This window comes from Anoplopoma fimbria, chromosome 2 (genome assembly GCF_027596085.1).
Source record: "Anoplopoma fimbria isolate UVic2021 breed Golden Eagle Sablefish chromosome 2, Afim_UVic_2022, whole genome shotgun sequence".
NCBI classification, from domain to species: Eukaryota; Metazoa; Chordata; class Actinopteri; order Perciformes; family Anoplopomatidae; genus Anoplopoma; species Anoplopoma fimbria.
In genome coordinates this window covers 30,859,926-30,884,977 of record NC_072450.1, presented here as the reverse complement: position 1 = coordinate 30,884,977, position 25,052 = coordinate 30,859,926, and the positions used below count along the sequence as shown (strand labels likewise).

The 25,052-nt window shown below is 38.2% G+C and overlaps 1 protein-coding gene across 1 annotated transcript in view; it reads left to right on the top strand.

Annotated features, from left to right (window-relative positions):
* Positions 1 to 25,052, top strand: part of LOC129098895 (ADAMTS-like protein 3) — a 171,998-nt gene that overhangs the window by 88,223 nt on the left and 58,723 nt on the right. The window contains 3 exon segments of the mRNA XM_054608027.1: positions 3,753 to 3,880; positions 14,316 to 14,361; positions 18,207 to 18,443. Coding sequence (XP_054464002.1) covers positions 3,753 to 3,880; positions 14,316 to 14,361; positions 18,207 to 18,443 — 411 coding nt within the window.

Here is a 25,052-nt window from a genome sequence, read left to right as displayed (position 1 = left end):
ATAACTAGTAGACTGTATCCTGCATTCAGCACAGACATACACATAAGGAGGCAGGCAGTTTTTTTTTTTTCTAATCCCATCAGACACGCTCCCATATCAGTACACAAACTGAGATTAATGCTGCTGGCTGTTTTCACTTGTGTTGAGCTTCCACTACCGAACAAAATGATGCAAGTCTGTTTACTAGCTCTGAAACTGCAGGAGATCAAGTGTGAAGCAACCTAATAGGATTTGCACTTGTACATGTTTTATGATTCTCAGACAAAGAGCAAAAATCCATGATGCAATTTTGGATTTTTTGGAGGGAAAAAAGTTACAAAAGAATCAATAAATAAATCATTGATTCAATAAATGAAGGGATGACTGAATGGATCAATAAATTACTGATGGATTCACCAGAGTGGCTGACAAGTCAGAGAAAAGAAAACAATTACAAGGTTGCATTCTCAACAAATCCACATTCATTCAATTACATATTTAATATAACCATCTCTCACTGTACCCATCTGTAGCACTTTATATTAAGTTAATAGCAGCAGTGTTAGCTCATGTGGTCCAGTTCGATCATCAAAACATAGTGATCAGTACAAAACATGCTGAAGGAGCATGTTAGTTTGAATCCAGAAATTTGTTTAACTTTACCAAATGTCTGACTGTTAAATTGAAGACACTAAATTAAATGTTGATTTTATAAGTTGTAAAGGAATTATAAACTAGAAAGGTGCCCTAATATATCTCCTCTGCCAGCTGTGTCTCACTTTTACCTCCCAAACAGAAAATAATTGAATCTCACTCAATTGTCCCTCCTGGCTCCCCGTACAGTCAAGATGACGGCAAAGATAACAAAAACGAGAATTATTGTTTATCTCATATAGTGCCTAAATTTTGTGGATCATAACAAATTAAGTATGAAATTAGGTGGTGACACATCAGGCAAACACATTGCCATTTTATATATTTAAATATACAATTTCAGAAAATGTATATTACGAAAAAAAAGAAATCTTAAAGTAAGTAGTTATTTGAGAGGTTTGATATCAATTTGTTATTTTGTTTACCCTACTCCCCTGTGCTATTTTGTCATGCTCCAGTAATTAAAGTTAAATAATCCAGTCATATAATTCTGTAGCAGAATTCCGTTGTCTTTTTTCAACTTAAATCATATCACATACCTCTTAATTCATCTTGCTACCCCTGGGAGTGACAATAACAGGTTAGGAACCCTTCTAATGAAGATTTTCTCAATTTCTAATAAGCCATTTGGTTTGGTGTCCTATTAGAAAGTAGTACCAACAAAACTCTCTTATCTTATTGCCATGTTGAGTCCTAATTATGTTAAATTGAGAAATATACTGTACATGTGTAGCTCATCTTGGTTTTCAGTGGACACAGATTGCTGATACTGAACTAAACAGAGCTAACACAACAGGCCAGTCAGGCCAGAAAAAAAGCCTTGGCTGGACAGATTCCCCTCATGCCTATGTTATTACTGTTGGAGGTCTGTGATGGCTGTTAGCCGGCTGAGCCTGACAACAAAAGGTGGTTTTATCCTATTAGCGGAGTGCTAACGTGTCTAATTCCTCTCTAGCGGATCAGTCTGTCTCTTTGGATGCAGCAGCGAAAGGAAAGAGGGAGAATTCCGAGTTCCAGCGCAGTACAACAGTCCAATACACACAAATTGATCCCATCTATGGGGGCAAGACATAAGATGGTTGAAGACTGGGAAGTGTTACGCTCTGCCAGCTCCAAGGTCAGCCAGCGATCCAGGCCTGGGAGGCAGGGTGAAATGGAACCTGTGGAGGCATGTCAGAAATGTTAATTCTGGTTGACCAGGCATAAATAACATTGTCAGAGGAATTAGAGTTAGTTCCTGTGCTTTGTGTTTCACTGACATGGCGGGGAAGGTTTTGGTAAAGGGCCTGTGCTACCACTTCTCCAGGAAAAACAGTTTTCTGAATTGTACAAATGTGTTTTGACTACTGGTCCGAAGACGCACAGGTTGAAGGGCACAATTTAAAAGCACTTTAGAAAGCTCAGTACAGTGGTTCTCTGACTTATTTTCCATAAATACTTTATTGTGCTTCACTATTCCTCTTACTAAACACGCACACACACACACACACACTTGCATCCCTGGTATGAGATTCCTCTTTCTTTGGCACTGCAGGTTCTGCGGTGACATCACTGACCCAAGGGAAGCCAATTTTCCTATTTTCTGTGACACTCAGCCAGGAAAACCCTCTCTCTTTCCATCTCTCCCTCTCTGCATCAAAATATCTCTCTCCGTCACTGTACACAGCAGATAGGGAAGGAGAACGGTCGGGTGAGATGCGTGAAGGCTGTGCTGTGGCAGCTCGGTGGGACACTCGCCTTAAACAGATCCGAGTGTTTCACAGGACTGTGAGGTTATGCTGCGGTTCAGTGGCCATGGAGGGTACAGTCGTGGTTCTCTTCAGGGTTTCAGCAGCCCACCACTGAGCTGAGTGAGGCCTGAGGCTCACTGCTGGACTCCTTAAATCTTTGTTCCAATGGGCCAACACTGAATCTATACTGTAGCTATACAAAATACCAAGATGGTTTGATCATTCAGCGTTAGGATTTTAAATCTTGAAGTATGGCTTTAATTTGGTAAGACTTTTTGACTTGATGTGTTCGTTACAGATCATCCAGTACAGTATGTTTTAACACTTTTAAGCTTTTTGTATCCACTTTTTTATTGTTTTACCTTTTCCGAACCCTTTACATTCATTTTGGAGGAGACAGTGTATATATGAAAAATAAAGTAACATAAATATTGTGTTGACAGTGCAAAACACATCCACATCTATTCACTGAGGCAAACACATACGCACTCTAAATGTACATACATTTAGACTCACATTGTGACACGGAATGAATTGCAAAAATATATGGTGTGAGTAATGCAGAAACATATTGTATACCCAGGAGAACCCTTGAAAAGCACATTGGTGTGCTATGTCCTAGAACAAAAACTTTCAAATCAAATTTGATTGGATCATTTTTAAAACCTCCCATGCTCCTAATTATAACATACCACATTTTAACCCTGTCTGCACAGCTGTCTGTTTAATCAAAATGTATTATACAATCAATAAAGATATACTCAGGCGGTATCCATGTTTTGGCCATGTTTACTGTTTACATGTTGTTGTTGGGTTTTTTTTTTTAAATAGCCATGTTATTCAGGATGAGAGAGTGTTGGAGAGGCTCCTTTACACTGTAAAGACTTGTAGCCTCTATGTAAAAATATTAATAATTTAGGGATGTGTGGACATGCAGGTCTTCTTTTAGAGGCTTGTTACAAATAACATACATCTATAATCAACACAATATTGATCAATACCATATTTGACTGAAGAGCTCCGTGCTATGCAGGCAGTTAGATGAACAATGCCAGCAAGTTACATTTTTTGAGCTTTTGCTAAGTGAATAAAGGGATCAACCACCCACGTTTGGGCAGAATGGACATATTCAAAATGTACACTATAGTGTAGAACGACAGACGGCAAACTTAATTACTCCTTCACCTTGACAACAGCAGTGCATACCAGATCCAGAAGTTAAGAAACTTAAGAAAGCTGTTTTCAGAATTTTCAGTACTGTAATTGTTGTGGAAATGTGATGCAGTCAGAGTTCATTTAAACTTGTCAGAACATGCTTGGTGTGAAAGCATGTGAATATCTAACCTGACTGATATGTGTGGTCTCGGTGTTGGTTTTTGTCCCTTGTAGGCCTCCAGGACGACTCGCTCTGATGAAGACAGGGAAATGGGGTGGGATGCCTGGGGCCCCTGGAGTGAGTGCTCCCGCACCTGTGGAGGAGGAGCCTCCTACTCCCTACGACGCTGTCTCAACGGAGGGTAAGCCTTATTCCACATCTTAACAAGAGACTATTTGAAAGAGTCTTTGAAATATAGCTACTTTGTTGCAGAAATCTTCAAAAAAAGAAAATGAATCCATCATGCGATCTCTGTACAAAGCTGCTGCCCATGGCTAGGGTTGATAAATGACAAAAAACTGGTCCGAGCTGCACATCTGCTCAACCAAAACATTACATTTTTATAACCACAAATGATCCTGCTTAATTATTAAGGTACCTGTTGAGCAGATGTTTCCTGTCCGTTAATCAGTAGACTCATCATGACGTAACATGTTATCATGACTGGTGTCAGGAGGATGCAGACATAGAATTTGGTGACCATGAATATATTGTTTATGTAACTCACTTATGCCAAAGGAATGTGTTAATATTCAGTACAGTAATTCATTGTGGAAAGACTATTTTGGTATTACATCAGTGCACATGTTGTTCACCTGTCCCAAAACTAATAAACAGATGCTGGAAAGGTAACGACCCAATTCTAATTTATCAAAGCTAGCCTCTTATTATTATTATAGGTTCGGCCCGATCAGTCATAATAATATTGTTATCACAAAGTTAATTGCTTAAATCATGTTGTAGAAAAATGGTAAAATTATTCAGCCAAAAGTTGGTTGTTAACATCCATCTCATTCATCACTGTTGTGTTAGATTAAAAAAAAAAAAAAAAAAAATGCTGCCAAATAGAAAGATTATCTGTGATATCAATCAAGAGTGTTGGCCGATTAGACCCCACTATGAGGTAGTATATATCAACCCTCTGAACCCCAAGCCGTTTTGGGGTATATTTTGCTCCTGTCACATTTTTCTCTCTGTGGCATTATTTCTTTTAAGTCCTGCACCTCTATGGAAACAACACAATCATGGCTAAACGTAGAGAGAATGCAAAAGGTAGAATTTCTTTGATAATGAATTTTACAAAAAACTGGCAAACAATGGAATCTACATATCCAACATTTTGCTAAGTGTCTACAAGTGTTACCAATGTTGGGATAACCAGGTTCCATGTGCTATGTATATTGAGCTTCTCACAGTTTCACAACCTCTACTCACAGCCTCCCCTGTCCTCCCCTCAACGCACTGTGATCAGCAACCTGCATATCCGTCCAAGATTCACTGAATTGTTGTCACGTTACCGTTGACCTCAGCTGAGTCACTCATAACTTCCTAGTTGCGCTGTGCAGTGCGGAATTTTATGTCTTTAACAGGATGTGGTGAGAGTATATGGTTTATTTGGGGCGAGATTTTATATTAGAATTTTTGTAGAATAAATAGTTTTTGATGAAATATCATCATTTTAAATCTAGTTTTGGTGGCTTTTTCTGACAGAAAAATTAATCACACATGATGTGTTCAAGGACTATCTGACAATGATAAGGTTTTTTTTGTACAGCTTCTGGCTGTAATAAACGTTGTAGTTTTGGCGATTGTTTAGAGCAAACATGCTTTTCCATCCCACCGACGGGATTTTGGTTTCTGGGGGTTAAAGGGGGAAGTACTGGCAAGGTTCAGAAAAACCTTCCCCCGGAATCTAGACTCTGGTGGTGGTGATGGGGGTTGGCTTAAGATCAGATGTTGGGATGTGAGCAAGACTGGCAACTTGATTCCAGTGTGTTCTTTTGGGGTCTCGTACCTCCTACATGAGGGGAGCAGGGACAACCAGCTCGGCTTTAATGACCCTCAGGGACTGCCAGAGGTACCGCTGGGTGTACTGCTCCTTCTGGCTGGGCAGCTCACATCCAGTGATGTGCTTGGCCGTGCGCGTCACACTCTGTAACACCTTGCGATCCATGCTGGTGCAGCTGCCATACCAGGAGATGAAGCAACACTTCAGGAGGCTCTCTGTGGTTCCCCCGGTACAAGTACCTGAGGATTTTGGGCTTCAGGCCAAATTTTCTTCAGGTGCCTGAGACCATACGGATTGGTCATATGCTGCAAACAACAACCCTTTTATGTGAACACGCTCATAGCCAGATTGAGAATCCCTGGGTTGATATACCGGGTTGGTAACCATTGTCATAGTGTTGAGCTGGATAGCGGTGGTTAAGGTTAGTTAAGCAAGATAATAAAAGACACCCTGGGTTTGTTGAATACACTTCGTAGTACAGGCCTCTGCTGTGGAAAAATATGAATGACAAGATGGCTAAAGAAATTCAAATATTTAGTACCAACATAACTTGAAACGATGATTCTAGCTTACCACAACTCAGGATGACTTATTTGTAAAACGGTGTTTTACGGCCATTGGAGTAAAAAAAGAAACAATTACAGAATTCAAGAGCTGGGTGAGATGGACTATATTTAGAGAAAAAAAAAACCAGTATTACCAAGAGTTAAACATAAATCAACGTATAACTTTTGATATTAAAGTGACACATTTACAAAAAAAAACCCCACCAAAATGGCGAGATAATAGTCATGAATTTATGGGAAAATCTTTTATGTTACAAGCGACAATAAAAAAGGACCGTTGAGAAAACATTACACACCGACACTTGTAAGTGTAACCTGTCACTGTGTGGGTCGAAGGGAAACCCCTTAACATAGCTGCTTATGTTGAACTACAGATTATGGTAAATAATGTCCTTAAAGTTTACTGGGCATAAAGAAGTCTATTATATCCTGCTTGTTCTGCTTGTCCTGCCTCTCCTATCCGCTCCCAGTTAAGCAGATGGGAATGGATGGACGGATGTTGAACCCGCTACAAAGTCACATATATTTTGCACTCTGTAACTCATGTTACCGCTGTGTTTGACATTTCTTTTTCGTTATGACCTTTTAATCTTGCAAATTTCTTAGTTTTACCTCCTTAATTTGCTACTTTAATCTCTTGTTAATTTCTTGTTAGTTTATAACTTTATCATTTTTTTCCAAGTTATTTCTTCAAATATGAGCTCAATGCCCCCGGCTCTTTAACATCTCTCCGTTGTATGTAGTTTTTCACCATGATTTCCATCAGTTATGATAACTTCAAAGTAATTGCTGGGATCTGGGAACAAAGTAACAACACTAAAGAGAAGCCCCATTGAAGAGAGGGAAAGATGGAGCTTGAAACTCAGACAGGGTCTGAGCTATAGGAAGTCAAGGAGACAGTGACTGGGTCGGGTGTGTCCTGTATCTTCCTCACACTGATAAAGCGTTGAGTGCGTGGGTTTTGAAATCGCTGCAGTTTTTAAAAGCCACATTCAGACTGTCTGCTCCATTGTCAGCCTGTCTCTGCTCAGCTATTTGCTGTACAGTGTTGCTTGTTCAGGAAGTCATCACGGGCAATCTATTTCAGACTGTGCCCCGTGGCATTATTCTATCTCTTCCTTGCAACACATTTGTCTCCATTATATCTGACTGCAGCCTCACTTTCTCATCCAAGCTGCTGTGGAAATTTCTCCTATTAAGTGAGAACCTTCCTGCTGCACACATACAAACAGCACATGCAGTAAATACACACAGCAGGGCTGAAAATTGTAAATTGGCACCTTGTGGTTCAGAGTTGAAATGTAGAGTACTGAAAAAGAGATGGAAAGGAGGTATTAGAACCTGCTAACTGGCCTTTAGGTTTGTCCGCAGGTGCTTTTATGGTTGTGTTTTGTCATATTTGGCCAGTGTTGCTCCATTGAATGTTTCCTGTTGGAGACAGGTTTTCTCCTATGGGGTCTGGAGCTACTCAAAAAGCTAAGGCCTTCACATTATAATCATAAAATCATGATGACAGAGTCTCTCACAAGAGTTTTGGACAATGTGAACATGTAAGCCAAATTTCAGCTGTGTTCTGTGCAGCCATCTTTAAAAAAAAAATGAAGAATTGTGCATTTTAAACAACAAAGGAGCTTAATTTTTTCTTAGTTGAGTTTGCAATTCACCAGTTGGACCATCCTTCTGGAACATTGATTGACTCACATAAGACAGTCAATCAATGTACATGCATGTAAATAGTTTTAGGTAAATGTGGGAGTTGAAAAGGGACAACTTATAAAAGAAAACACCATGCTGTTGTTCATGGGAGATAAATAAAAGAAAGTTCATGTTTATGGTTGTTTCGGTGCACATTACTCTATGGCCTTACCAGAGGGTTCAAACAGACTGTGTCCTGGGTGTGTTGTGGGACTGTGCTGATTCGGCCCACCCGTTTCCAGACTTCAGAGGTGTATAAGTCTGGCAGCGTGGGCGGTGATTTTTTTCTGCTGTCCTTACTGTAATGGAATTGATAAGCAATTCCTGTTGTAAATACGTCTGTTCTATTTCCATGATAAGTGGAGAGGAATTATACTCTGCAATGAGAATTGTATATAAATACAGTATATATTATGCCACTGCTCCCTGTGTACCATGGCACTAGAGAAATAAATTATATACATATATATATTAAATTTATGTTTGCAAGCAACTGCTTCCAACCTGGTTTTTAGATAATATTTTCAACCAATATGGAAGCTTTTCAAGTTGAAATACATTTGTTAATGTAACATTTTTACCTAGGTATTTAACTAAGGACAAAATAATCAAGTTAAAAAAGATTTGACAAGTCACTTTAGGAAAAGTAGTTACCCTAACCTTCATGCAAATATAATATAATTTAATTTTCAATTTAACCAATGAACATAGCATCTACATAGCACTACTATATACAGTTGCCCTACACAATGTCCAAAACAACTGAATGTGGTAATTAATATTCTCTTAAGCGGAGGTAATAAGGATTATCCCAAAAATATTTGACTTGAAAGGGAGGGGATGCTTCAGAGTTGACACATCATCTTTTCCCCAGTAAAAACTAAAATACTGTAAAAAAGAGGGTAGCATAAATACATTTAAAAGAACAGCAAGTGCATTTAAAGCTCATTTTTACATGTTGTATTGCTTTCAAATACAAAAGTATGGTGAAATCACTTTGTGTTTTAATGTACTCCCTTAAAGTGCACATTTTTAAATACTCAGTGGAATTCAATTTTCTGAAGTGAATTTTATGGAATGCATGTGAAAGTAACTTAATACACTTTTACAAAGCTTTCTTTAACGACGAAAGGAAGTGATTTTAATATGTTTAACATTAATACATGTACTGTACAACTTAAGCAGCAATTTATGATAATTCTGATTTTATACTTAACGTACTTTGTTTAAGCAAGACTCTATACCTAGGACAAACGATTTGCTAATCAGCTCCAGGGGCCAGACTAATGCCGCTGTCAAGCATTGTCAGCTGTGGTCTGGAACTGAGATCCAAGTGAAAAAGCCTGGCAGGCAAAATACAAAGCTCTGGAAAAGAAGTTCACAAAAGACCTGGCTGAGAAACATCAGAGCTGGGTTGAGAAAGAAAATCTGATGAAGACAGATGTCAAACAAATATTGGAGACAAAGGAACTGGATGCTCGAGTTCAAAGAGCTCCTGTCTGAGCTACAACAGCGCTTTGAAACGCTTCATAATGAGAACCAGAAGGTGAACCAGGTGGCGAACCAGATCCACCAGAGGGACGCTGGGATCCTGATTCTCTGCAAGGAGAAGGACGGTCTCTCTCAAAGGCTTACAGAGACCCTGAACCAGCTGAACAGTAAAGACGCTGGACTCCTCCAGAAAGAGAAAGCCTGGCAGGCTGAATGCAAAGCTCTGGAGGAGAAGTTCACAGAGGACCTGGTCCAGAAAGAACAGGGCCGGGAAACGAAAGAAAAACAGATAAAGGACGAGAACAAAGAACTGGATGACCTCTGTCTGAAAGTGAAGAAGCAGAGGAGAGGCTTCTTGTTTCGCAAGAAGATGGAGGACAGAGAGACAGAGTTGCAGAAAATGAAAAGCAAATTCCAAAAGAAGGAGCTGAAAAAGAAAGAGAAGAAGGAGGAGGCGGAGACGAAGAAGTGCGACAGCGACAAAAAGGTGGAGGAAGCTGCTGGTTGTTCTGCTCAGGTAGGACAACAGTATCTCCCTCCTCCTCCCCCTTCACCCCCATAAAACTAAAAATCATTAAATCTTCAAAACTTAAATAAACATTCAAAATCTTTAAAAATGAAAAAAAAACAACTTTAAAATCAAATAAACATTCAAATAGAAATTGAATGTCTGCCTTATAAAAAAAATATATATATAAAACATTATAAATACAACTATATGACATCATGGTGGCTATGACCTATAGGTACTGGTGTCTTTTACATTTATAGTATAAAAAAGGCTAATCAATATAATAATATAATAATTCATGTTGCATTAAAAAATATATTCCAAAATGTATTTAAAGGTGCAGGTTAACATCAGGAGCTGATTCTGTAATAAACTCTGTTATTCTTATAAAAAAAACATGTGACCTTCATCACTGACAGGCTCATGATTATATCAAATTAGAAAAAGAAAAAGCTTTTTATCAACACTTATCAAAATGGAGCTAGTGTTAGCTATCCAGCCAGTGCACCAACACACACATAAACGTGTCGGCGTCAGACACAACGATTCCAATTCATTTCCAATTTACATTTAACTTTTAGCCGTTTATCAACTTAATGACGCCAAATGATTTATATCAAAATTTTAAGTGCAAAGGCTCTATTTTGGTAATAATAGTAACACTAACGTTAGCTTACTAGCTAACGTTAGTGTTAGTGCAGGAAAGTGTCTCCCTACTTCTCTCTTTCGGTGCACTCTTAAAAGTCACGTACACAGGTAACGTTAACGATAACTTTACATGAGAACACTGTGGTTAGTTAACCTAAAGGTGCAAAATGTCTGGCAAGAAAGATTTTGTAGCTCTTGCAACAAAATTGTGTTGAGAGAAGCTAGTGTCCATCAGCATATTCATTCATGGTCTATGCTCCTCTTTTGTGTAACGCAATGCAGAGTATCGCGTTAGAGATGTCCCCTTCTGTCTGCGTGAACAAAAACTATCATTTGTGATTATTGTTTAAACTGCTGAAAGAAATCCAGCTCAAAATGACTGTAATACGATACACAGTAGAATTAATTCACTGTAGGATTAACCTGGAAATTCATTTTGACCATGATGCTTTGCAGATTTACAGTAACATGCTGTATATAGGTTCTACAGTAAGCTTTTGACCAGTATACAGTAATAATACTGTGAAAACTACAGTACTGCTACGAGGTGCCGATTGCACAGCTTCTTTTTCCTTGACTTCTTTGTTTGGCAAATCTTGATCCTTCCCTCCACATTTTATTGAACTCTCCTTATTTGTGCCAATAACCAAAATCTTTAAGCTTAATAGATTTGAATTTGACACATATTTAGCATTGGTGAACGGTAAATTATTATCCTTCCTCTCCTTGTTAAGAAGAATCTGCTCTATGGGAATGTAATGTGTCTTGTGCTTTATGTCATTACAAAAACTAAATTTGCTTCATAAATTCAGGATAGAGGTAAGAGGATGATGAAACACTGACAAACAGAAGTAAATAAATACAAACAAATCTAGATACTCAACAGGCCATCATGCTTAGACCCACGTCACCTTAGGGTGGTAGCAACTTGATGGAGGCTGAACCAAACGATAGTCTCAAGCGGTTTGATCTTCCTACTCAACAACTGATTTTTGCTTTACCGTTATTTCTTCCATTCCTTTCCTGTTCCTGGTCTCTTGGATGCTTGGCTAGAAGGCTCATGACTAGCAAGACTCTGGTCCATCATATGCATATGAAAATATGGTTACACAAACTTCAGTGTAAAAACTAGCATTGTGATTCATATTTCTAACTTAGCTTGGCTGCTCCCTTATCTTCCGTCACGTTTGTCCTTTGCGATGCGGTAATTAAAATTCCATTACAAAATGTCTCTGAATGAATAATTATGTATATTCTTTTTTTTAGAAAGTCTAGTTTCTACATTGTGTTTTTGTACACATTGATTTGCTGGGCTTTCTAACCATGAAGTTGCTATTTGAAGTCTTTTCTCCGATGAATCATACATCTCACTGTTATGTAACTTATCTAAGTAGGTTTTCTCTGTGGTGTGCTAAGCCACAACAGGCTCATTACTGCCCCTGAGTCCATAAGCCCACTGGTACTTGACTGCTGGTTACAACCACGATCCTAATGGGTATTTTTTCCCTTAATGACTACAAAGGGCAGCAACGGGCCCATTCCAAACTGGGAAACAAAGTTCACGGTGAAAAATGTATGCCTTATTAAAATTGTTTTCAAACAGTATTTAATTTTAGTTTTGCAAAACTGGACTAACTGGTTGATTTTGCTGATGTATGAACGATGTATGCTATCTCCCACACAGTGGAAGAGACAGGCTAACGTAGAACCAACGTCTTAACAATGTATAGAACCTGCAGGAGCAGGGCAGTCAAAATATACTGCTTAAAGTGATTGATTAATAGTTGTAACATCCAGCTTCTCTCACTCAAAAGTTAATACAAGGGATAACAAAATCAGTCTTGATCAAACAAAAAAAAATAAAGAAACGAGAAACTCTAGACTGTTCCTAGACAAAGGCAATACAGAACAACTATTCATTAACTAACTGACAAAATAATACATTTGTAACATGACGGGGCTGAACAGTACCTGAACTATTCTGACAAAGATGTTGAAGACGTGTCATACGAAAACATCACTGTATTGTTGGAGTTGTTAACAGAGATTAAAAGCATGCTTCTACATCATTTCTCTAACATTGTTCACGTGTTTTCTTTTTTTACATTATACTGTGTGACACCGTAATTGTTCCCTGAAAAACAGACGTGTGCAATTGTCTATATCAGTGTTGTGGGTTTAGTAGAAGACTAATGGCCATAGCTGAACACGATCCCAGACACACAACCAGTTTGTCTGTTGAGTAGTTGTTGTAGTTGGTCTATTAACATGGAGCCGTGGCTCTCTGCTGTCTGTGTTTGGTTAACGTGGAGGCGGCTGAAAGGCTGTGGTGTGGTGTCAGCGCTCTATCTGCCCCAAAATAGAGGTAGATTAGACCACGCTTACTTTACACATGGATAAATGAGCTGCTACCAGTTTAGCCTAATGTTATTGCTAGGCAGCAGGAGAGATGTGCACTTAACAGCAGTTAGCGCACAGTGAGAGATTGTGAGTTATTGGTGCTAACAAGGTGGAAAGGATTTAACAGCGTGTCCATGCTGTCACCGGGTGCTATTATTATTATATTCCTTTATTGATCCCCATGGGGGAGATTCGGGTGTAGCAGCAGCTCAGTTACAGAAACAGATAATAAATACAACATATTATGCAATTAAAATAAAAATAAAATAGAATAAAGATAAGGATAAAAATAAAAACAGACTGTGGTCTCCGCTGTTGTTGTACAGTCTGATGGCAGTGGGCATGTGTGTGTCTGTGTGTGTGTGTCTGTGTGTGTGTGTGTGTGTGTGTGTGTGTGTGTGTGTGTGCGCACACATCTGTGGGTTCAGCTTTGCTTGACATTTTGAGCTCTGCCAGCTGGAGCTAAGTAAAGTGCTGAGATGGCTGCTGGCTAGGTGATGTATGCTGCAGGTGGAGTGTGCTGTGACCTTACAGGTGTGTGTGTGTGTGTGTGTGTGTGTGTGTGTGTGTGTGTGTGTGTGTGTGTGTGTGTGTGTGTTTGCATATGCATTGGTATTTTACTGAGTGTGTGTGTTTACATGTGTAGTCATCCACCACATTTACTTAACATTTTAGGTTTTTAACATTTACCTGCTGGCTCTATCCAATGAGAGTACCCAACAGCACAACACTAGACACTCAGAAAAAAAAGGCAATTTGTTGAAATATGAATTCACACAGTCACATGCTCCTTTTTTTTAATTTCACATATGAAATGTAAGAAATATGAAATGAACAATACATTTCTTACATTTCTTTTGATAAGGGAAAACACATATTTATAAAAATGGGTTTTTAGAAGTTACTTTAAGGTTCAATATCTATAACAAGCAGTTGACAGTGGCAATCGCCACTTCTTGGAAGTAAGTGGCCACCCTAATACAAAGAGGAATATACTGTATTGAATTCAGTCTGTGACACTTAAAACATCAAAGAATTTCATCTAAAGTTCAACAGCAATGTGTCTGTCCTGTTTCTTCACACACGTCGCTGTCAAGAGTTATTAAAGTTATGTTCACTCTTATTCTAATAACAGGCTGAGCTAATAATTGTCAGAAAATGTAAGATTCTTCTCTTGCTGTGAACTAAATCCCTGTAACTGCTGAACGGTTTACGTAAGGAATTTAGAAAAAACAGGTGCTACAGCTTGAAAACATCTATTTATTGATAAAAGTAATCTCTGTTTCACAAAAGTCTGGCAAATATAGACGATAAAAAGGTGCTCCATCAGTGGAATTCATTCTCCTTAAAGCTTGCGATCAACAGCTTTGTCCGTGTAGTGTTGTACACGCTGTTGTTGTCTTCTTACAGCTCGTGTATCACAGAGTCACCTGTATTTGCAAAGTGATGAGATTGTTTCTTTTACCTTTCTTTGCAGAAGCTGTGACGGCAAAAACATCCGCTACAGAACGTGTAGCAACAAGGTGAGTCTGAACTTTATCCTATTTTTAATGTTACTGAATTAATTTGAGACTTTACATGTTTACTTGGAGAAGAAAACTATATCTGAACGTACATTCTGTTGGGAGCTAAAGCCGTCATCAGGTGACGTCTGGTAGGGAAGAGTTCAGGTGTCGATGGATGGATCAACAAAACGTCCTACTTTAACATAAGTTCATAATATGAGCCACCATTCATTTATTTTTACAATGACAACAATTGTTCTGTAACGGTAAAGGACCGGTTTAAAATGAAGTTGTCTTTAAACAAGACAGAATTGATGTTTCCTTAAATCTAACCAATTTAATGCTATTTGTTTTCAACGCAGATAGAGAACATTTTTACTTACGACCAATCAAATATTTGCATTAAGTAGTGATATTATCATTCTATAACAGGCAGATTGCTACGCTGGCTATCAGCCAAACAGCCGCCCGTTACACAACACAAGTTGGATGCTGCTGTCAATCAAACCCAGACACTGACATGCTGCTCCAGCTGCTTTAGAGAGCATCTCTGATAGTTTACAGAGACATTTTATTCTTCCTTTTGTTAATAAAAACATATTGACAGCAAACAGGAATGACAAAGTCTGATTTCAGTTGGACTTAAACGGAAGTGTGTTTAGATTTCATTTAGACATATGGAGTGACGATTCTTCTCTTGTGAAGCCGATGGCATCTCTTCAGTTCTCAGTAATTGGAATCTCTAAGTTAATGCTTCAATCAATTTAATAATTCACAATCTTCTGACCTCCAGTATTGGAAGTAAGGGCCTTGTGAAAGTGGATTGTGTTTGGGGTCAACCTGTTCTTTAATATTCCTGTGTCAGATACATACAGTATGTAGCCAATATTTGATAACTGCTAGTTGTGAACATTAACTAGGCCGCCACTCCAAATGTTTGTGCTTCTGCTGTCCCAAGCAAAGAAAAGGTTACCGAAGATCTCCATGAATCTTTTGAGTTGAGTCATTTCTAACTTTGGTTTCCTAAAATGTTGAGCGCCAAACCTAAATTGATTTGAAAAGAATAAGAATTCTGCACTGGATTCAGATTTGATAATAGGGCTCTCATACCCCAACCCTATTTGTAGGACACTTCATGCTTTTTTTTTTTTCTGTAAGAGCAAAGAATATGAAATGGAGGACTCTGTAGGCATCAAATATACTCCTAGCCCTATATAACCATTGTGTAATTAATTCAGGGTATGCCACAAAAATGTAATGCAATGTATGTGTGCCAGGTTTGGAAAATATAAGACACATGAATTATTTAGCTATTTTTTTTAATGTTCTATGTTATTAATCCCTCCGCTAGTCCTTGACGGTCCACCATGTAACATCAACAGTTCTCATTTAATCCATGAGAAACCAGAAACCACAACCCCCCACTGATAGTAGTTATACAGGAGTGTATTTTCCAAAACCACAGTAGAACATCCAGCCTGTTGAAAGAACCTTGTTCCACCGTTTTTTAATCAGAGGACAACTCGTCTTATTTCTCTTCTTCCCCGCTGAAGTGGTTTAGTCTGGATTCATTGTAGAGCTTCAATCACATCCAGTGGTATATACCCAGGATAATATTTATCCCCTTTCCCCCATTCACTCATGGAGGCTAACTCTCTGAGCTGAAGGCTCTGTTGGATATGTAGATGGGCTGAGTGAAGCTGATTTGTCAGACTAGATGTGTCCAGTTTTCAGTCAGGGAGAAGAGATGCTTATTGGCTGCCAGAAGTCTGCCAGTTGTCACCCAGAGGAACAAGCTTCCTTAATTGATCTGAGACCGCTCTCAGTCCCAAGAAGCCTCCAGGTGTTTTCTGCACCATTACCTCCTCTGCCATGGTCAGATGTCAAGATGTTTCCTACATCTATTCTGAGCCACAAAAACATTAAAATAATCTTGTTTTTTATTACCTTCTTTAAAATGGGGTTTTAATTGCCGAAAAAATGCATTTGTGACCGCTCAGCTTGGCCAACAATATTCAGGGTTCCAACGTATCCTCAAAAACCTGGAAGCTATTTATTCAAATTTCTAGTAGAAGACAGCTCATAAAGTGGCCTTCCTTGTCTCAAATATATTGAAGAATCAGTGTATGTGGTATCAGATAAATGTCAAGATGTTGGCTCAACAGACATGAATACACCGAAAGCTTTATTTACCATGGGTTAAAATGCATAAGATTGAAAAAAAAATGGGGGAAAAAGTAGGTAACAGCTGAGTTTGGATGAAAGTGCTGATATATTAACAATTAATGCATATCTTACATAGACATGATAAAAAAAGAGCAGCACTTACAGTACCAGTCAAAGGTTTGGACACACCTTCTCATTCAATGGTTTTTCTTTATTTTTATTTTTATTTTTTTCTACATTGTAGATTAATATTGAAGACATCCAAACTATGAAGGAACACATATGGAATTATGTGGTAAACAAACAAATGCTCAACAAACCAGAATATGTTTTATATTTTAGATTCTTCAAAGTAGTTGAATGAGAAGGTGTGTCCAAACTTTTGACTGGTACTGCATATCTAATAAAAAAACATTTTATTTTGTTTATTAAAATGACAGAGGATGGAATTAAAGATCTCTTAAAGATGTTTCTTGTTGCTGTGGCTACCCTGTACCATCTACCTGATCAAATTCATTAAACAAGTGATGTGAAGGGTCCTGAACTATAAATGTTGCTTTCCTCTTGGTTTCTTTAATGTTTGGTTCCACCATCTTTCTCTCGGGGTTCTGCCGTATCTTGCTAGCAGTATTTTTCTCAGAACAATATTTTTTAAAGAACAAATCTTTGCATTACCTTCTTAAAAATGTAATCTAACAAATGTAAGTTGTTGTCTAAATCCGTTACTAAATATTTCAAACTACATACTGTCTCTACAGCTTGGCCCTCAATTGTAATTGACTGACACATAGGTTTCCCAGGGTCTTTCATAGTCTTGTTTGCACTGAACAAAGTACTCTCTTAATACCATGTTAACAGATTGCTCATATGATTTATCCAGGGAATTTCTAATTCAATTGTTATCTTTAAACATTTTACATACTGTGCCTTATGACCGGTAAATATAAAGAGTGTAAGTTGCTGTCATAAAGTTGCATTTCATTTTTATATAGAAAGAGTGTTAAAAGCTGAACTGAAATCATGGGGTTAGCGTTAGCGTTAGCGTTGGGAGGTTCTACAGTCCACAGCTGTACCCATCTCAGTCCATTGGCCTTCAAACTGGGAGCGCTTGCTGTACTTCAGGGGCTGTCCTGGGATGGAAAATTAAACAGAAAAAAAGGTGTTGATTCTTTTTTTTTGTAGCCAGCAAGTCATGAAAGCAAGCACACCCAACAACACCATGAAGGGAAAAAAGGGGAATATTATTTCAAGTAATTTGATATCCAGTCTTCGCTTGACAAATAGAGCTAACTGACATTTAGTAATATTTTCACTTCACGAGACAATATTCACAACTTGGATTCATATTATGGAAAACCCTTTTGATTATTTTGATTCTTAGACCCTTATAGACTAAAGGAATGTAAATAATTGCCTAATGGACACACAATCAGACTTTATAAAGGTTTACCACTTATTTCCGTCGCTCTTGTTTAACATGCAGATTAATCTGAATGAATTGTGTTTTTGTGCTCATGGTTTCTGTAGAATGAACTGACCGAATTGTGGAAAGTCTTACTTATGTATAATTCATTTGGCAATGAAAGTGTTTTAACTGGCAAATTTTAAGCTTTTTTACATACATTTGAATAACATCCTTTAAATGCAAATTGAGCAGAGCGAAACTAAAATGAATTGTTTGTTGTTCTTCTCTTCAGGATTGCCCAGCAGAGTCAGGTGATTTCCGGGCCCAGCAGTGTTCAGCCCATAACGACATCAAGTACCAGGGTGTCACCTATGAGTGGTTACCATCGCCCTATGACCCCTCAGCACCCTGTGCACTGCGCTGCCAGGCTAAAGGGAGGAGCCTCACTGTTGAACTGGCCCCAAAGGTGCTGGATGGGACACGATGCCGGGCCGACGCTCTAGACATGTGCATCAGTGGAGTGTGTCAGGTAACGTAGTACAGTCAGTGTCATCCACCTCTGATATGACTACATACCTCCACCATGTGTCTCATTATTTACGTGAATGAGGCTCATGTATGGCCTGTAAAGCTCGACTCAGATTTAATATCTATGTTTATAAATTCAATAGTTTATGCTTGAGGAGTTAACATGTAAACTGTGTTCTGTGTAGCTCCTTTAGTTGTTTTTGTATTTTTTGAATGTCATCCTCATATTAGGTGTTATTACTCACCAGTGCTAGTCCACAGCAATGTGGAACTAAAGAAAGTGTGCGTCTCTTTTTTAATAGCAGGAAAGTCAGTGAGAGAGCATCACACACTTTCTGTTTATGCGATGGCTCTTGGCCGCTGTGATCTGTGCTGGTTTTTCTGTTTATTTCTCTATGTTGTTTTTTGTATCATCAATTACTGTTGGGGGGGGAGACTGAGAAGCAAAACATATTTGATCACAAAACCTTACCAAACATACAGTGCAAACCCACAAAGTCATCACAATTCAAAAACAAAACACGTTGTAGATCCATTTCTTTAAGCATTTTTTATGCTTAAAATACTGATGCTCACATTTGAACTAGGGACAACCTGGTAATGACCATAGTGCTCAGCCATATTCTACACTAATAATCTAGTTTTGTCTAACTCCTACAATTAGATACCTCACTGTGTAGAGAATGTGCATTTTCACAAGATCACAAATGAATTATTTTGTTATCTCGATATAACAAAGCTTGTTTTCTTGTCATAGACTGTTCTTTCATGTTGATTTCTCATGGAACCAAAAGGTACATTTCTCAAATGCTCTTTTCTTCTTATCTTTTAGCTAATGAATAGTTTTCTCGAGATCACAGAATTTTTATGGAGAACTCAAAAATGAGTGATCACAGCTGATTTAAGCCTGAAAGATAACAACTGTAGGTGAGGATTCAAAATGAAACAGACTGACTTGCTCGTTTTCTTCTTAAATGATAAGAAACTGATCGGAATGTTTTCTTTGACAGAAAGACACAATGCAATGTCTGCTGTTGTTAGACCTTGAATGGTTTGATGCGTTGATCCATTATGAATAGACTCACATGTTGATCTGATATATTGTGCTGAAATCATATGCTACAGTTTTCAAGAAGCCATCTCTCATGCTCCTGAGTCCTGATCTCTATTAACATAATAAGTAATAAGAGGAAACACTCTTTTGTTGTCTTTTGCTAACTGGTTGATTCTCTTCTTATCTCAAGGAAACACCGCTCGTTTTCTTGAGAAAACCAAATAATGAAATCATGACTTATAGATAACGGAATAAAATAGAAATCGCAAGCACGGCTCAGTGGTTAGAACTGCTTAATTCCTATACGCCAATAATATGGTCTCACATGTAGTAATGGGGCCATCATGAACTGAGAGGGTGGAGGGGACATGGAAACTGTGGTCCCTACAGGGTCCTAATCCTGTCACAGACGCTATTCTTAGTTGAGCTTTGTTTTGGGATACACAGAGCAGGATTTACTGTGGAATGCTTCCACTCCCACACTGCTGCTTGATGACAGGCTGTTAGTGACTTCATGACAGGAGGAGGAGCACATGTATCACACTTGACAGATCCATTTTCCCAAACAATTATTTATACTCTTTCACACATGGGTGATGTAGTAAAAAACGGCAGTGTAGAAGCTATGTTCTTCAATTTTGAATACCTTCAGCTTTGTTGAAGTGGAAAAGAACTGATGAGTTGTGGACAGCTTGTTTTGTTTTTCTGTCAGTTCGACATGCTGTATGAAGATGACTATAACAAATCATATTTGGCAATTTGTCAGTACTCAAGCCAAACCACCCTGGCCAGTACACAGGGAGACAGTAGGGAGGTCATGGTCACAATTTTTTATTTTTTGACTCCCGGACTGGCTAGTAAAATGCTGCTTATCTGACAAATGCATTTATATTAATACAATGTAATCATGACAAATGGAAGGAACTATATTATTGACTACAACATGGTCAACTTAAATCAAGCATTCTGAAATCTTCTTAGGTTTCAACAGAATATGTACAATGTTAGGTTAAGGAAAATATCATGGTTTGGGTTCTAATAAACCCTCTGGCAGAAAGCCCTGAAGGCAATTTTTTCCCATGTGCAGTTACAAAGCAACTAAGTTTGCTATCTCAAACTTGTACAAAATGGAAACATATACGGCTAACCTCTATTGGGGAGTACAGTGTGCAAAATACTGTCCCAAATTGAAATTGTATTTGAAAAGCTTAGCCCACTATGTCCAGCAGTAATCATTATTCATATTGAAAACATTTATCCACAAATATTCATTGTGAGTGTGAGAGAGTTTTTCCTGCAGTAAATGTCACATACAGCTAGAGCATCAACATGTGGCGCAAAGAGAGTCCAAACAGAAGTGTCTGTGGTCCTTGATGGACCCCCTTTGGACAAATTTGATCCAGTGTCGTTTGTGGATTCAAGCAGAAATCGTGTCTACTCTTCTGTGAAACACAGATGCCAATGAAAAGAAGCAAAGCCAAGGTGTGTGAGTGGTTAGAGAAAGAGGCGAGTGTGCTGTGTGGATTCTGTTGCAGGGCATAGTCGTTACTGGTTGTTGTGTGAGTGGCCATATTGTTAACAATAGTAGCCTAGGTCATGTGTCTGCAAATTGTATATGCTATGACCTAGTTAATGGAGTTGACTGTGACATTTTGTAAATTGCATACTGAGTCTATGTAAGACTTCATCATTATAAAACTGGAGCACTAGGTAGGGGGTGCCCTGATTGCCAACAGGTCATTTGCACACTAAAGGAGTAGATCAGCAGTTCCCATCTCCAGAAAAGAAAATAACGACATACAGCTCTACGTAAAGAGAAGGTTGCACAATGTTTCACAGAATATGCAAACAAGCAGGAACGCAGCAGAAATACACCACCCACTGCCTCTAGCACCTGATGCTGACATCCTGGACACAATGCTCCCAACGCAGTAGGTCAGTAGTCTGCAGCTTAGAACTATGATGCTCTACGTACCCCTCTAGCCACACAGTGCTGGACATGTATGACGGCGTGTCAGTGGATGCTTGTGACATGCACTCTGTCTTTTTAGAATTATACTTTCCGTCTTCACAGGAAGTTAAGTTTAGGCAAGAAACCACTTAGGTTTAGGGAAGAGTCTGGTTTGACGTTAACTTGATTGACGACCTCCTGGACGAAAGTCCTCTAATTGTTTTACCCATACACCTCCCCACCTGTGCTGTATGGACTCATGCACTTTATACTACATCAGCTGCTCTGGGTGTTTAATAAGGACGGTGTGTGTTTACATTGGAGTTAGTAGGAAGCCCGCTGCTTCATTACATTACATAAGTGTATTCAACATAGGTATTCAAGAGAACTACTCGTCACCAGAAGTCATAAGTGCATCTCCTTTCTTAAACAAGCATCTCAAACTTTCTTAAACAAGCATCTAAGAGCATAAACCAGAGCAAAAGTATAGTGCAGAAACAAATTGATACGAATACAATAAGTGCAACAAACTAATACGAATACAATAAGTGCAACGAACTGATACGAATACAATTCCCAAAGCGTTGGGAGTTTGAACGGCTTGTAACTATACAACACTGAACATGGACTCTTTCCTTCAAGTGTCAACTCACTGTACAATACCAAGCCTCAAATTATGCGCTATCAAACAATTGACAAAAACATCTTAACAGTTGAAAACTTGCTCTGATATTGAGGAATTTGTACTAAAATCAGTATAAAGGTATTCATCTTTTTAAACTCAACACATCAAACATATTGATGTAAACTCAGCTGCATTAAATAGGCATCAAGGAAATTAGCTAAAGAGAATGAGAGGAGCTCGAGGCAAAAGAAGAAAAATTGGAAAATTCTGACTGAAGAAAGGGAGTAGAAGAATAACGTGTTCTGTTCTTCTTCAACAACAGTAGAGATGATAGCATCCCGACCACATTCATTAACAACATGCCCTGCTTATGCAAATCCAGCTGCCTACATCAAACAACACCAGCTCACAATGCAGCTCCTTCACTAGTAAAGGCAGATGCATTCACAATCTAACATGTAAAAGTGCATAATATCCTCTAATGATGTCTTAATAGGCTTAAACCCTACTCCCTCTATAGTTGCCATCCTCAAATATCACTATACAACAGCACAGGTGTTTTCATTCACATGAAAAGTAGTTCTCATTGCTTAGCTTTTTTTTTTTTTGCTTGCTTTTACTCAATACTGTAAATTATGTTTAAAAATAACACAAATAATGTAAAGTAGCTGAGGGGTAAAGGAGCGGTGATAGACCCCAGGTTTATATGAGTAAAAGTATTCAGTGTTTACATGTAGTGTCCTAGTATTAACATTACATATCAGTGTTTGGATCCTGATCTGTAGTTCTATGGCCACAATGCCAAACCCCTAACCCCAGTCATATAACATTAACACAATGATGTGTAATGCAACTGTGTTGTTTGTGTAATACACCTGTATGTGTGTATATGTGTGTGTGCAGTGCATGCATGATTTCATGTCTGTAGTATCTTTCACTGTAATATAATTTGGTCCATCATGAGACATTAAAACTAAGCTAGTGAAAAGACCATGATGTTCAAGACAGGATTAGGACAATGTATGCCTGCAACAAAAGGGCAATTGTTTTTTGTTGCCATTTTGAACACATAATGAGAGAAGACAGAAGTGAAGCTAAAACAAAGTAAACCTAAGACTAAGTAAACCTACGTGTGATGAGCAGAAACTGTATGTTTCCTGTGAACATCAAAGTCAATTTTTTTGAAAGACACAATGCATGTAACGAGCAGAAACTGACATGCCATCCCTTATATTTCCAAAACTGAGACTTGAGGGGTGCCTAGCACATCATAGTTTGAAGCTTTTGTATTTGAAAAGATGGGTTGGAGAATGTGTTGCAAACACGGATGCTGTATGATAAGTAAGTATCTGTTTTTTAAAAGCTTCTGTCTTCAATTACATTTAAAAAAAAATACAAAGTGAGACATTGTGGCTTTAGGAGCAGCTGGTGTTACATCTGTTTCATGACAGACACCCACACATTGAGCACAATCCTCTGAACAAAACACAAAACACTGGTGACTTTTAGATGGACTTGTGAATAGTTTGTTAGCTAACAAGATGCATCAGTTAAAATGAATCATCTTCAGTCTTGGATCATTTTTTCCACTACTTTCAGTCTAAACTAGGGGGAACATATTCTGGGCAGAAAAACAATTCTATTCAATTCAATTCAATTCAATTTGTATAGCCCAAAATTACAAATTTGCCTCAGAGGGCTTTACAATCTGTACACATGCGACATCCTCTGTCCTTCCCTCACATCGGCACAGGAAAAACTCCCCTAAAAAAACCTTTAACAGGGAGAAAAAAGGAAGAAACCTATGGGAGAGCGACAGAGGAGGGATCCTTCTCCCAGGATGGACAGAATGCAATAGATGTCATGTGTACAGAATGAACAGCATAACAGAGTTACAACACATTCAATGTATATGACATAAATGATTCATAAAATAAGAGTAGTAAGCAGAGTAACGAAGGAAAAATTAAAAATACTTATAAAAGCAGCAATAAATATAGTAGAATTAAAATAATGATATAGGGAATAGTAATAGTAATGTGACTAATAATAATAATAATCGAAATAGCAGTGGGTGTCAGCTGGGTCACAGCAGGAGGCACGACCACGGTCCAGGTACCACAACGATTCATGGAAACCTGCGAGGCGAGAAAGCAAAAAGGGCTTCAGGGTGGAAGCAAAGCTAAATGGTACAGGTAATAGATACATTGTTGTCTTACTGTATATTTTGAGGCAAACACTTGTATTTCCAAAAATCTGGGTATACTCACTGATATTATATACTAAAACACACCAGTGATGTGCTTCTTACTGTCTGTTTCCTTGCTTCACTCTTTATCTGTGTAGTGATGCTAATCAGTATTACATGCTTTTAATCCTCACAAATACACCCGAGCTCGGTAGCTTAGAGCCAGATTTCTTTCTTGGATTTGCAAACTAGAAAATACAATACCAATGGAGAGTTTCCCATTTCATAGTCTTATTCTGAATGGTGAACAGCATAAGTCATTGTTATTATTATAACTGTGCTTCCAGAAAAGGCCATGGGGTGCCAAAAGTGGAATCATTTCAAATATTCCTTTGGAATAATTAGAAAGGTGCACCTTGAAGGATCAAAAAGTGATGTCCAAATGGAGTTGTTACTCCTCCTCAGAAACAGCTTACACAACAGTGTTCTTGGTATGAAGTAACACCTACAATATATGTGAAATGATGAGTAGCAAACTGATTTATTATTGTAGATAGTTACACATCTACCGGTAACAATTCATAATAACCACCATTAATTAATGGTAAGTTGACGGTTAACAAACAATGAAATGATTAGTAATTTTTTGTCACTATTACAATCAAAACTTTTTATATATTAAATACAGTACCAGTCAAAAGTTTGGACACACCTTCTCATTCAACTACTTTGAAGAATCTAAAATATAAAACATATTCTGGTTTGTTGAGCATTTGTTTGTTTACCACATAA